This window comes from Emydura macquarii, unplaced genomic scaffold (genome assembly GCF_026122565.2).
Source record: "Emydura macquarii macquarii isolate MOO-44397 ecotype Brisbane River unplaced genomic scaffold, CSIRO-AGI_Emac_v2 contig_3019, whole genome shotgun sequence".
Taxonomy (NCBI): domain Eukaryota; kingdom Metazoa; phylum Chordata; order Testudines; family Chelidae; genus Emydura; species Emydura macquarii.
Window position 1 is genome coordinate 6,261,495 of NW_027133156.1, and position 14,063 is coordinate 6,275,557.

Consider the following 14,063-nt stretch of genomic DNA (forward strand, 5'->3'; position numbering starts at 1 on the left):
TGTTTTCCAGAGCCAGGGGAGAGAAGTCCAGGATCCTGGAGTGTCTACTGGGTATTGTGTCTGTAATCTTTCTGCAACCCAGAGACAAGCCCCATTCATCTTTTCTTTTGTTCTTTTCTGTTTCCCCACATTTGGTCTTAAAGAGGATTGGATTTAAACTATTAGGTAGATTTGGTCTCTGCTCCAGCGTTTGTACAGACCAACAAAACGAGGCTTTAGTCCTGATTGGGGGGGCCTCTGGGCATTACCATATTATAAATATGAAACTGCTTTAATGTATGGTCAGTATGATTGCATATTAATTTTCACTTGTACTTGCTGTCTATATGGTGGGAGTGGAGGTATACAAGCTTGTTATTTGAAGAGAAGGCTACCTTTAAAGAAGATTTTTCTTTGTTTATAGAACTCTGGGATTGAGAAAGCATTTCTGTTTGATGTAGTCAGTAAAATTTATATTGCAACAGACAGTACTCCAGTGGATATGCAAACTTATGAGCTCTGCTGTGATATGATAGATGTTGTTATCGATATTTCTTGTATCTACGGGTAAGTAGATTGTTGTAAACCATGTTTGTTAATCTTCTTTAGCCACCTTATTAGGCTACAGTGTATTATACAGTAACTAAAAACTGAATGACCTACAGCTTGGAATGTCTTTGAAACATTGCAAATTTACAGGTAACACAGTACAGTATATGGAGGTGAAGGAGAAATCACCTAAAGTATCCCAAATATATGTAATCCTATGGAGATGTTAAATGTCCTGTGATAGTAGCCATTCACATAGCAATGGGGGGAGGAGAAACCATCCTTTTAAATGACATTCTTTTGTGAATCCCAGTGTTGAATTTCACACACAAATTTCTTTTTAAAGAAAGAAATTTTTTTAAAGTGCATCTCTCCTTACTATTTTTGTTTCGTTTGCCTCCAAATGGTATTTGAGCATATGCTGCTCCTTGCTGTCTTCCTCCCTCTACTCTTGTTCCCAGTTGCCTTGACTTTCATTTTCCCATCCCTTTCTATTAGCAATTATAGTCACTGCTGAAACTATAAATCTTCTAAGCTACCTGTCATAGCTTGATCCTGAGATGTTTGGAACATCCACTGTTCCCACTGAAGTCAGGATAGTGTGGTAGAAATAGTGCTTCCTGAAACACAACCCTGAAGGCTAAATCATAAAATACTCAATAAAGTGTGTGTGGTGGTCTTTGATACAGTAGCTCAAATAATCATTTTCCTCGCTCTCAAAGTTTTACAGCTCTATTTATGTACAAGGCATAGTTTTGGCTGAGGTACTGTACACATTAGATTTTTTTAAAAGGGAGAAAAATTGTAGAATTCTCCTATAGTTTATATTTTATTACAGATTGCACAAGTTCAGATGCTTCACTCATCTTACAAAAGCTTGTGCCTGGCAGATACATACAATAATCAGGGGTCAGTTTCTGTGACATTATTTTGTAAGGAAAAAGATGCTGCTCTGTTTATTTTTGATGTACAGATCTTATTTATTACTTGTGCACCATTAGTGGACATGGCACCTTATAGACGTGCAAAAACTGTGATTATCCCATGCTCTCTTTAAATAACTGTTTAGCATTTGTGACCAGTTAAAAATCTCTATTTGTCATCATATTAAGATATAGTGTAGTTTAGAGACATAATGTAAGACTTGGGTATAAATATTTTTTTAACTGATCAGGATTATATTAACTTGCAGAGATGGGGGAAGGAGAGAAGAGTAAGTGATAGAGATATTAAACTGGGGAGAAGCTGCTCTGATGCACATTTGACCTTTCCCCAAATACAAGACCAAGAGGCCATATTATGAATTGAAGACAAATGTAAAAGGAATAAAAGGAATGCATATCCGCAGAATATAGATGCTTGAACTTGCTGCCCCAAGATATTGATGCAAACAGTTCATGGAGATTGAGGCGCATTACCCATTTAGATTAATAAAACTGATATATGTATTTATGCTTCTGGGACCAAATTACAAAGTTTATCACATGCGTTTGCTGATTATCAGCTTGAGTCAGGAAGAAGTCTTTCCTCTGGTATGCTGTTGCATAAATAGGTGCATTGTGGAGAATTTAATGCATTGACCTGAAGTATGAGTCAGCTGCTGCTGCCCAAATCAAGTTACTGAACTCAGAATTATCAGGTCAGAACAGAGTAATTGTTTCATAGTCTTTATTTGAAATAAGGTCAGAGTGTTGTTTGCATTTTTATTAATACACAAGTTTATGGTAGATCGGTCTATAATAGGTAAGAAAGAAGTATGGTTTAGTTCAGATATGTGATAGTCAGGAGATCTGGGTCCTGTTCCCAGTCTCACAGACTTCCTATGTGACTTTAGACAAGTCATTTAATATCTCTGTCTCAATTTTCATATTCTGTAAAATAAAGATCATACTTATCTCACAGAGAAGCTGTGAAGCTGTATTTTTTTTAATAAGCAAACTTTGAGGTATTTAGATGGAAGGTTCTATATGGACAAATAATTTAAATTTGTGCAGTGACTTAACTTTGTTTTTTTTTTTTTAATTTGGCCATTTAGGCTCAAAGAAGGTGGTGCAGGAACACCTTATGACAAAGAGTCGACAGCAATTATAAAACTGAACAATACAACTGTCCTTTATTTAAAGGAGGTGACAAAATTCCTTGCTCTTGTTTGCTTTGTAAGAGAAGAAAGCTTTGAGAGAAAAGGTATGTTAATTTTTTTTGTAGTAATAGATTTATTTACTTCAGATTCACGAGCTAATGAGTAATTTTGCGGTTGTCCTTTGCTGATGTTTTGACTTCTAGTGGTATCACAAATATAAAATAAAAGCATATTTTGAGATGGCTTTCATATCATTGTGCTTAAAAATACAAGGTGTTTGTGTTGCCACTCAAATAAGATGTTAATATATTTATCATTTCACTTTCTTGTATGAAAGAAAGCCATACAATTAAGTGTCAAATGCAATAAGACTTTCATTTATACAAAAGCAAAAATGATCGTTTCAGCACATCTTTGCTAATTTTGCATTGCATTTATTGGTATTAGAATATGCAATTGTAATATCCTACCTACAGAACCCAAGGGAAAATCATTTGAGTCCTGACTTTTCAACAAGAAAGGACTTGTTTTGTTTTTGCCTCTTTGAGATTTTTTTTTTAAACTGCATATTTGGAAACCAGGCAGTTTTCAGGCTTTGTAATTAGGCTACAAAGCTTGTGAGTAACCAGTCTGACTCTTGCCAAGGTGATTATTAGTTTACTGTCAAGCTGTTCATTGACCTATGTGTATTGAGCTGTTGGTCTTGGTCAGGTTCCTAGTGGAGAGGTGTCTGTGTGTTACACAATCTGCCATTACTGTTGATTCTAATAACCATACATGACAGTGTCATAGATTGAGCTGTGGAGAATGAACTATCATCTTAGCCCTAGAATGCACACCCTCCCTCTCAAGATTAATGTATGTAAGCAGGTCAATATCTAGTAGTCAGCAATATGTAGTAGTCTGCAACCCTGTTCAGTGAATTGATTAGAGGACTTGTCTATCTCATTTTATAGAATTTTGTCATAGTGGGTATTTTATCAACATAGAATGATTGGTGCTGATATGAGTATATAGTTAGAGTATCTCTGGTATTGTCAAATTGGGATATTTCCTTACCACTGAAGCTGGAATTAGGTCTTATATTTTTAATACTACAAGTTACACTAACACTAATAGTCATGTAATGTAAAAAACTCAAAAGCAAGTTTGCCAGCATTAATCCAAATTTTTCTGTACTTTAAGACCGTCTCCATTATATTATTTTATTGTGGTGAAAATTATTATTATTATTTATTTTATGATACTGCACTATAGTGTACAAGGAGTGTAATTTTGGGGCACTTATTGAAAAGACTATACTTTAGAAAACAAAGCATGTAGTGAACCAACAATGCTTAATAGTCTTGGTCCATAGGATGTGTATGTATAGGGTTTCTATAACATGTCATATGGTAAACAGTAGTAGTAGTAATACAGGCAGTAGCATTTTATTACTTATTATCATGCCAAAGTTAGAGCACAGGCAGAAACTAGTCTCTTCCATCCTTTGTGTCCTTAGCTGCTGCTTAAGGATTCCAGAGCCACTCTAGATCCCTTGGGCTTTACATGCTTACAAATGAAAGTTTAGTAGATCTCAAACTGCTCAAAGATCCTGTCCCACTTTGTTCTCAAGATTCAAGAGACCATATGAACTACTCTGGAAAAAGTCAGGCTTCCAGAGGAAGAGACCGTCTGCTCCTCTGTGCCTGCTACTGAATCATCATCCTCATCTCAGTTTTGACATGCTGGTTGAGAGTCCTGAACTATCCCACAACACCGAGCTGTATATACGCCGTTTTACCCATCTTCCACCCTTTGGAAGCCATCTATCACATTCTTTCCAAATGGGAGAGAATCACATTGGACAGTTGGGTGCTGGAGTTTATAAAATCAGGGTATGTGATCCATTTTAACCCATTTCCCTATACCTACCCTCCTTCCCTGTCCCTCTTCAGGGACCCCTCTCATGAGCACCACTTAAAGCAAGAAGTCAACTCACTTCTGCAAATGGGTGTTGTAGAACCAGCTCCTACTCAGCACAGAGGGAAGGGATTTTATTCCAGCTACTTTCTGGTCCTAAAAATGGATGGAGAGTGGAGACAGATTTTTAGATATAAGACTCCTAAATAATTTTGTCAAGTCACGGAAATTCAGGATGGTGTGTTTCACAGCTATAATTCCATCGTTAGACCAGGGGATTGGTTTTCGGCCCTCAACCTTCAGGATGTCTGTTTTTCATCTCTCAATTCACCTGTCCTACAAAGAAGTCCTGCACTTTTCAGTAAGACAGAATCACTTCCAGTATCGAGTGCTCCCATTTGGCCTTTCTTCTGCTCCAAGAGGTTCTCAAAGGTGCTGGCGGTCGTTGCTGTTGTCCGTTGGTGTTTAGTGCTTGTCAGTTGTTGGCTGCATGTGTGTGTGTCCCTGTGTATGTGTTGTCTCTGCTTTGCGCAGTAACCAAGACAGTACTCACGATCGAATGAATCAACACGACCACAGATCCACTGAGCAACGAAGACCCGGCCAGGTTTATTGCAGTGAAGCACAATGATAAGCAACCTATATCTTACAAGTACACTTAAAATATGAGTGCCCTTTTGCAATGGAACAGGACTCTCCATTATCCCTTCAGCCGGACAAAGTCGTTCCCTCTGACATTGTCTTTTATATACTGTTACAGACAAGTTTTGTTTTGCCCCTTTGACGCAGGTAGTTGCCACCCTCTTGGAGTAGTCTGATATTACTCATACCCTTACACTGGGTGGTTCAGGCAAAAAATCTCTATTCATCATATTAAGAAGACATTTCTATCCATTAAAGTGTCATTGGAGGTGGGTCAGGCGACCCTTTGTTATCTCTTTGGTGTTAGGATGTCCTGGCACCTTCTGCCTCTGACATGTATTTTTAGACAATTACACCTACCACTGTTTTGGTAATATGTATGTTTATAGTATCAGTTTACTTCTTGCTAGTTTTTGTGAGGTTGTAAGTTCACAGCCTGACTCCTGATAGCTTGGCTTTATAACAGACTTAACCAATCTTTCAGCTTAGGCCTTCTGTCTTGGCCTATTCCACTAGGCCTCAGGCCTCATTCCTGGTCTGTTATGCTAGACCTCTTGTTGCAAGCTCTCACTTTCTACTACAGTTGCACTTTACCTTCGACATCTGGGGAAAATCATTTTTCCATGCCTTGATCACTGGCTAATCAAGGGCTTGTCTTACAATGAGGTTTTTGATGACATAAAGACAATGAGATCCCTGTTCCAGGAGATAGTGGATTTCTTGATGTTGAGCTGCCACCCTTTGATCCCTGTACAAAGAATAAAGTTCATAGGAGCTTCTTTGAATGTTATATCAGCCAGAGCTTTTCTTCCCCACAGTAGATTCTCAGTGTTAGCAAATCTCATCTCAAAGATTCAAATCAGCCCACAGACGTCAATAAGAAGTTGTCCCAATTACTTGGACACATGGCAGCTTGTACCTTTGTGATCCCATGTACCAAATTCCGCCTTCAGTGTTTCCAGGGCTGCCTCAGACTTATTTATACACCAAACAAACACAGCTTGAACAAGTTAGTGTTAGTCTCTCGTCAGGCACAAAACTCACTCAATTGGTGAAGGGATCCAGTCAATGTCTGCACAGGGATTCTGTTTGTTCAGCCTTTCTCCCTCTATCACCATAATGACAGATGCATCCCAAATGGACTGGGGGGAGGGGTGCACTTAGGTACCCTTACATCCAGAGCAAATGGTCGGCCCACCTGACATGACTACACATCAACTTCAAACTGAGGGCAGTCAGCACTTTCTGCTTTTAAGCAGGAACAAGACTGTAAAGATTCTCATGGACAACATAGCTTGCCAGATGCCCTTCCTTTTGTTCTGATGCAATAAAGGTCTGAAACTGGTGCATAGCCAAATGCATCCTTATTTTGGCAGCTCACCTTCCAGAGATACAGAACAGGTTAGCAGACAACCTCAGCAGGCATTTCTCTCAGGAATGTGAATGGGAGCTGGATCCCTCCGAATCTTAATCAAATTTTTTGAACTTGGGGAGGGGTTCCAAAAATAGACCTCTTTGCTACTGTGATCAACAAGAAATGCAAACACTTTTGCTCAAGGGGGGATTGAGTCTTCTCACTTTGGGAGATGCCTTCCTCTTTCCATGGACAAGAGGCCTTCTATATGTGTTCCCCTCAACGTTGCTGATTCTGAAGGTGATCAACAAATTCAAGCATGATAAAGCCAGAATTGTATTAATCCTAGTGAGGCCTAGCTTGATATGGTACACTTAACCTGATTGACCTAGCTATCTGTCAGGTGATTAGCCATCCCAGCCATTCCTCATCTTCTTTCCCAGGATGCTGGCTGCACTTTTCATCCTGCCTGAAGATACTTTATCTCAAAGCTTGGCTCCTCATTGGTTCATGGAATTAGAGTCAACAGTAGGAAAGATTCCACAAGATATACTTACTTGGAAAAGATTCGGCCTGCAGCGTGTCCAGAGAAGTGTTCCACCTTATTCATTCTTCCCTCTTGATTGTCCATTATTACCTTCTAGAGCTAAAAAGATAGGATTTATATATGAAATCTATCAGGGTCCATTTGGTGGCTATAACAGCCTTCCATTCAGCAGTTGAAGGATTCTGAGTCTTCACCCATCCTCCAATTGTAATGTTTCTGAGAGGACTGGGGAATCTTTTTCTCCAAGTGAAGAAACTCACTCCTTTTTGGAATTTGAATTTAGAACTTAAATGCCTTATAGGTCACTTCTTCCCCCCCCCCCCCCCCCCCCCTTTCAGCCAATGGCTACCTTTCCCCTCATTAATTTATCTCAGAAAACAGCCTTTTTGGTGGCTATCACCTCTGCTCATAGGGTTGGAGAAATAGAGGTTCTAATGGAGATCCTCCCTTTACAGTATTTTTTCAAGGACAGAGTTTTGTTATGTCCATACTCAAAATTTTTACTCAAGGTGTCCTCTGAGTTTCACATTAGCAAGGTTATCCACCTTTTTGTCTTTTTCCTGGAGCCTCATCAATCCACAGAGGAGGCTGTTTTACACACTTTGGATGTTAGGGAGGGCATTAGCCTTTTTATTTCGAAAGAACTATGTCATTTAGGAAGTCACCCAGACCGTGACTATTGTGACTATTGCAGATAGAGATAAAGTTTCAGTGATTTCCACTCAGAGATTCTCTAGGTGGATTTCTGATTAGGTCATGTGCTATAAATCTTCAGATACAAAGCCACCCTCTAAGCTAGGATGTTGCCCCATTTCACAAGATCTCTAGCTACTTCTATGGCATTACTCAAGATTGTTCCTGTTCTGGAGATTTGCAAGACTGACACTTAGTCTTCTATACATGCCTATACATACATACAAGCATTATTCAGTGGTCCACTCTTTAAGTCAGATGTTGTCTTCAGTCTTGGATTTGGCTCCAAAGTGTCCTCCTGCAGCTGGGGGTACTTCTCAGTAGTCATCTGGAGTGGAGCACCCATAGGGACACTACTCAAAAGAGAGTTGCTCATCTTGTGCGGTAACTGGAGTTCTTTGGGATATATGTCCCTTCTCAACCGCCTCAGCCTGAAATGAAGCATTAGTAAGTCTTTTAGGTATTGCTCTTCTTTATTTTATTGTTTCTCTTTAGTTATTTCATTTTCTTCTTATTTAGGGAGACTTTCACTCAATCCCTTTCCCCTTTGGGCAAATAACACTGCAGATTGAAACCACTTAAAATGTATATCATCTCCTGTTTTCCGTTTTAATTTCCCTAACATAATATCTGAGCTGAAAGTGCTTACGGCATTAACCTTGACTGAGGTCATGAGCTCAGTGCTAAATCCTAAAATTGTAGTGCAATATTACAAAATGTGTAGCATTCATTAAATCTTTAAACTGAACACCAATGTGCCTTTACAGTTTCCCATGATATTTTAATAAAATCTCATTTCAGCCCACTCAGTGTATACACAAAATTATCAATATAGATATAATTATGTAGCCTATAAATGTGTATATTATAGTAGCCGCTTATGTTATAAAATGATTACATGTGCTATGATTGGCTAAAGAGGCGTTATCCTATTATTCTCATTGAATATCTAGTTCAAAACTATATATAAACCCATATTTATCAGGTTTTTTAATATAATAACCACAAAAATTAAACTTACATTATGAAGATGTCACGGTTTCACAGGATCCATGCTATGGCCCCAGCTTTGGAACGGTCTCTAGGATGAACCCCTTCAGTGTGTCAGAACTCCCAGGGGCCTTGTTCCTGCTCTAGAATGAGCCATATGGCTTCACCGCCTCCTTAGACTGAACTTCTAGGCCTGCAGCAGTCCTGCTTCACAGGGTCAGAGTCCGAGTCCTGCTGTGACTCAGGTCCAAGCCCTGTCATTTTCCGAGGTGGATGCAGCTCAAGTCAGAGATCAAAGTCTGCATACTGCAGAATGGCTGCATTAGCATGGCTGTGAGCCCTGGTTCCAGCAATTGTAAGTCCAGATTTACAGTCCAGTGTGGAAGCTCAAGTATGGGCTCGGAAACACTGAGTCCACAAACCCAGCTCCCACAGACCTGGGTTTACAGTGTAGTGTAGACATACCCCCCAGAGTCCCCAAAAAAGTTATATAGGCTTATAACCCAACTACAGACCAAACTAATTACAAAAATAAAAGTTGAGTTGGACACAGATAGTGGTGTAGATGAGAATGTAGATATCTGTGGTAAGGAAAGAACAGTGAAAGTATATTTTTAAAACAAACTCAGTAATACCAAATATAGACCAAAGAGTGAAATCATGGCCCCATTGACTTCAATAGAGCTGGTCTTTCTATGTGTTTCTACAGAAACTATACTAAGGAGCCCTGATCCTGTTAGGGGTCTCTGGGCACTTTGGCAATAGAAATAGTAAATTAGGGGATCATGGAACTTCCCGACTGAATCAGCTACATCTAGTCCAATATCTTTTCTTCAACAGGAGCTAGCACCAGATGCTTAAGAGTAAGGTGTGGGGGTGGGACAGATTACCCTGTATACATTAGGTCTTGTCCTGCTTTCTAATTGTTTGAGATGGTTTAAACTCTGAAGCATGAGGCTTAAAGTCTCTCCACAGAATTGTTATCATTACTAATTGTGATAACATTGGATATCTTTGATATCTGTATTAACAACCATTCTCTTTCTGAATCTTTATTGCTGGCCCTCAACATTCTACTGCAGTGAGTTCCACAGTTTAATCATACATTGTGTGAAAAAATATTTCTTTCTGTCGCTTTTGAGTTTTCTACCTTTTTTTAATTTCATTGCATGTCTACTTTTTCTTGTGTTATGAGATGGGGAGTACAGAAGTTCCTGATCTACTTTCTCTAGATCATTCATTATTTTATATACTTTTATCATGTCCCCTCTTATTTGTTTCCTTTTTAAGATAAACAATCTTCAATCTCTTTTCATATGAGTCTCTCAAGGCTCTTTATCATTTTCTTCACTTTTCTCTGAACCTCCTCCTCTGGTTCAGCAATACCCTTTTTTGAGATTGGATGACCAGTACTGCACACAGCATTCAAGATGAGACTGCAACATTGATTAATATAAAAAGCATAAGATTCGGTTATTAACCATGACATTCCTTATGCAACCTAACATCTTGTTCACTTTTTTTAAAAACATAGTTGCACACTGATCAGAGGTCTTTACTAAGCTGTCTACTGTGATTCCCAGGGCCACTTGTGAGCGGATAGTTAATTTAGAACCCTGTATGAGTAGTTTTGAATTTTTCCCTCCAATGTGCATTACTTTGCATTTACAGACCTTGAATTTCATTTGCCATTGGGTTGCCTGTTTACCTACCTTGTTTAGGTCTCCCAGAAGTTCCTCTTAGATCTATCTGGTCCTGACTAAGTGTATGTCTATGCTACAGGGGCACAACTATGGGACCGAAGCTGCAGCCACTGTAGTGTACAAGCTTCCTATATTGATGGAAGGGTTTTTTCCATCAGTGTAGTTAATCCACTTTCTCTGAGGTGATAGCTAGATTGAGGGAAGAATTCTTCCATTGACCTACCTGCATTTACAGTGGGGCTTAGATCAACCTTAATGCATCGCACAGGACAGAAAACTTCTCTCAGCCCTGAGTGATGAGTTTTATTTTAGGTGTAGACTAGGCCCAAGTTAAATAACTCTGTCACATGCAAATTTTGCTTCCTTCTTCTCTCTCCACCACCTCTGCTTTCCAGATCATTAATAAATATATTAAACAACTTGGGAATCTAGTATAGAACTGTGAGATATTCCACAGTAAATAAAACTGTTTTAATATTAAATGTGCTTTTGCAGTAAATGAAAAATTGTTGTCTGTAAGATTGACTGACTGACTGTAGCCCAAGGCCAGTGAAGTGAATCATATCAGTAAATAAAATACGGAAAATAAGTTAATTTGATATTGTTGTCTTTTAATATTGTATAAAGATTTTTAAAATATACCATTATTTTTTCCTTTTTGTCTCTCTCGTTCTAGGACTCATAGACTACAACTTCCATTGTTTTCGCAAGGCCATACATGAAGTATTTGATGTGAGAATGAAAGTAGTGAAATCTAGAAAACATCAGTGCCAGATGCAAAAAAAAAAAAGAGCCACCCCTAATGGCACACCTAGAGTGCCACTGTAGCTGAAGTTCTAATGGCATTGTTGACAGTCAGGCTCTTGTTGCACTGTCCGAAGAGGAAGAGAAATGGGACTGATGTATTACATGGATTCCCCTTCCAACTCTTCTAAAAAGCACTGTTTAAATATTTTTATCCAGTTGGTTTTTTCATATACAGTGAGCACTTTGAGCAAAATATTGTATATAAATACTGAGATGAATATATGTTCTTGTAAGAATTCTCTTAATATATGCTGTAAACTTTTTTCAGGCCATATTAAGAAAAATCAGCTGAGACAGAAATGTTGGGTACATAATCTGCACTTTTTTCGTGTTTTCCTCATGGAGTTAAACTTTGATAAACTTAGTTTTTTATGCTGATTTTCATGCATGGTGTCAGGTAAAATGTAGAGTGTAGTTTATATACATGTTACAATCAAATGGTTTACTAAACAATCAAGAAAACTTGATACAATTACTTTTTTAAAATTTGTGACAGAATACCTAACATTCATACAAATCTAACTTTGTATATTTTTTTCAATTTGTAAGTTAAAGATTTCTTATTTTGAAGTATGATAGCAATAAGAGCCTTACCAACTGGTAGGTAAAAATTAGCTTTTTGTAAAACAGGCCTTTGGCTAAACTTGATCCAAACTTCTCCATAACACTGGTAATGCCCTCTCTGTTGGGCTTTTTATTATAATTTACCTCAACATATATCTCTAAAATAACTTTGTATAAAGATATTATTTTGTAAAACTGCTTTATGTTGCATTGGTGTTTTTATAACATTTCAGGAACAGAAGGATTTTATTTATATGCTTAGTTTGAGAGTCTGAGCCTCTACAATTGGAGGAAGAAAAAGTTTATATTTCATTTCTGCCATACCAATATGCTATAAGGTTTCAGGTATGAAAGCATTGGAGGAAAATCCTAAAGTTGTTTATGTTGGAGCCCAATCCCGCTTGCTTTACTTAGGTCAAATCTCTCTTTGATTTCAAAGTCCTTAAGTAAGGATTGAAGGACTAGTCTCATTTACTGTAATTTATATAGATGTAGCTACTATCTGTTTTAACACTGATCACAGTGGCAGATCTGCCGTTGAACTGCCAACCCCAAAAAGGAGGGCAGGGGGAAGGAAAACTCACCTTCTCAATTCTATATTCATTTTATGGCTGTAGCTTAAAGAATAGCTTTTCAAAATGAAAGAGCATACTGGGAAGAGCAGCTCCTGTATCCATGCCTCCTACATAGGGCTTATGTGCACATGTCTCTAGAACAGCTGCAAGAGTTCACTGAATATCTTGGTAGCCACAAAAGATAAGGAAGGAGCACTTTTGAAAGTTTCCTTTGTTAAAAACCACATGTTCAGTTAAAACAAATTGTAGTGCTGCATCTTTAATTGTGGACTAGATCCACCACTATTTTCTGGCTTATTGCAGAACTGAAGAGTTTATATCTACAGCAAACATGGTCATTGAGAGACTTGCTGAATACATACACTGTACTCTTTTATGAGACCATCTTGGAATGTCTTATGCTATTCTTTAGCTTCTGTTACTGTGCCCAGTATCATGGTAGTAGAATGCCAGCTGAGATGGAAGATAAAAAAGCATATCTCTAAGTGAATACTAGTCTAAGGAGAAACTATTGGTTTTCAACCCTTCATTGCTGCCTATATACATGATTTTTCTGTTTATCTGTTAGCCTTAAATGGTTCCTTTGGTCTGAGTTTCTTGGACAGAAATGGAGTTTTTTAAAATATGGATTTAATCAACAAATGGATCCTTTCTAGTATATCTGATAAATACTGTGAAAAATATGCCAAATTTATGGTTCTGAGAGTTATCTGAGTGCTTGGGGGAGATGGAAAGCACCTATAGCACCCAAAAATGGTGAAGGGGAGAGACATGCCAGTCTGAGGAATAGGGTCTGCAGTGGTACACTATAGTGTAGTGGTTAAGAAAGAAAGAAAGAAAGAAATGGGAAGCTCCTAAACTAAACATCATATTCCCCAAATGAGAAGTGGGTAAACTCGGTTTAGCTGGAACTACATTATTGGCACTGGTTCAAGAAGCAAGAGTGCTCTAAAAACACCTGGAGAGTGAGCTCCTGCATTCTGACACTAGCTGTGGGGCTTGGGGTTCTTTTGTGTGTGTGGTGGGGGGGCACAGGTGCCTCCAGCCTTAACCAGTAATATCTTCTGTGGGAGTTAATAGTCAAGCCAGTGAGTGCTCCCCCGTACTCTCCCTTCCACAGCACTTCCACAGAAGGGCAGCCATAATTTGGGCCACAGTGTGTGCATATCTGTCTCCCTCTTTTGTCACAATGGTTTGTCATGAGTATCAGTCTTCACCACTTCACTTCTCTCAGATATATCTGATTATGTGGGGCAAAGAACATCCACTGCTGCCCATGTATTTGGACCAGACACTTCAAAGAATGCTACTGTTTATTTTCCTGCCATAGAGATGCTGCGGTGGGAACCAGGACTGAAGAGGTTAATTAAGATATCTGGTTTCTTTATGTAAGCATCCATATTTTTTCCATTAAACAGACAATCACAGTGTCATATTTATATGTGTATGTAGAGACTGTCAACTTAGTTAAGCCTTACATTTTACATTAAGTTGCGTATTATAGTGTCACCAGGATGACTCTTGCAGCTATCATACAAAACTTCCAGTTAGATAAAATCAAGTTAAAAATCAAGTAATCTTACCTATATTACAAATATGTTGAATTATTAAAGATGAAAGAATGTTAAAATAAAACTACTTTTATTGTTCATGTTTTGCATTCCTCAGTTTGGGTGAT

At 38.3% G+C, this 14,063-nt stretch overlaps 1 protein-coding gene across 2 annotated transcripts in view; it reads left to right on the top strand.

Moving 5' to 3' along the window:
- Nucleotides 1-12,009, top strand: part of RRAGD (Ras related GTP binding D) — a 32,857-nt gene extending 20,848 nt beyond the window's left edge. For both annotated transcript variants that reach the window (XM_067530014.1, XM_067530013.1), the window contains exons 5-7: nucleotides 404-546; nucleotides 2,564-2,712; nucleotides 11,116-12,009. In XM_067530014.1, the coding sequence (XP_067386115.1) occupies nucleotides 404-546; nucleotides 2,564-2,712; nucleotides 11,116-11,267 (444 nt within the window). In that variant the 3' untranslated portion in view covers nucleotides 11,268-12,009. The remainder of the gene's footprint in view (nucleotides 1-403; nucleotides 547-2,563; nucleotides 2,713-11,115) is intronic.
- Nucleotides 12,010-14,063: the final 2,054 nt, after the last annotated feature.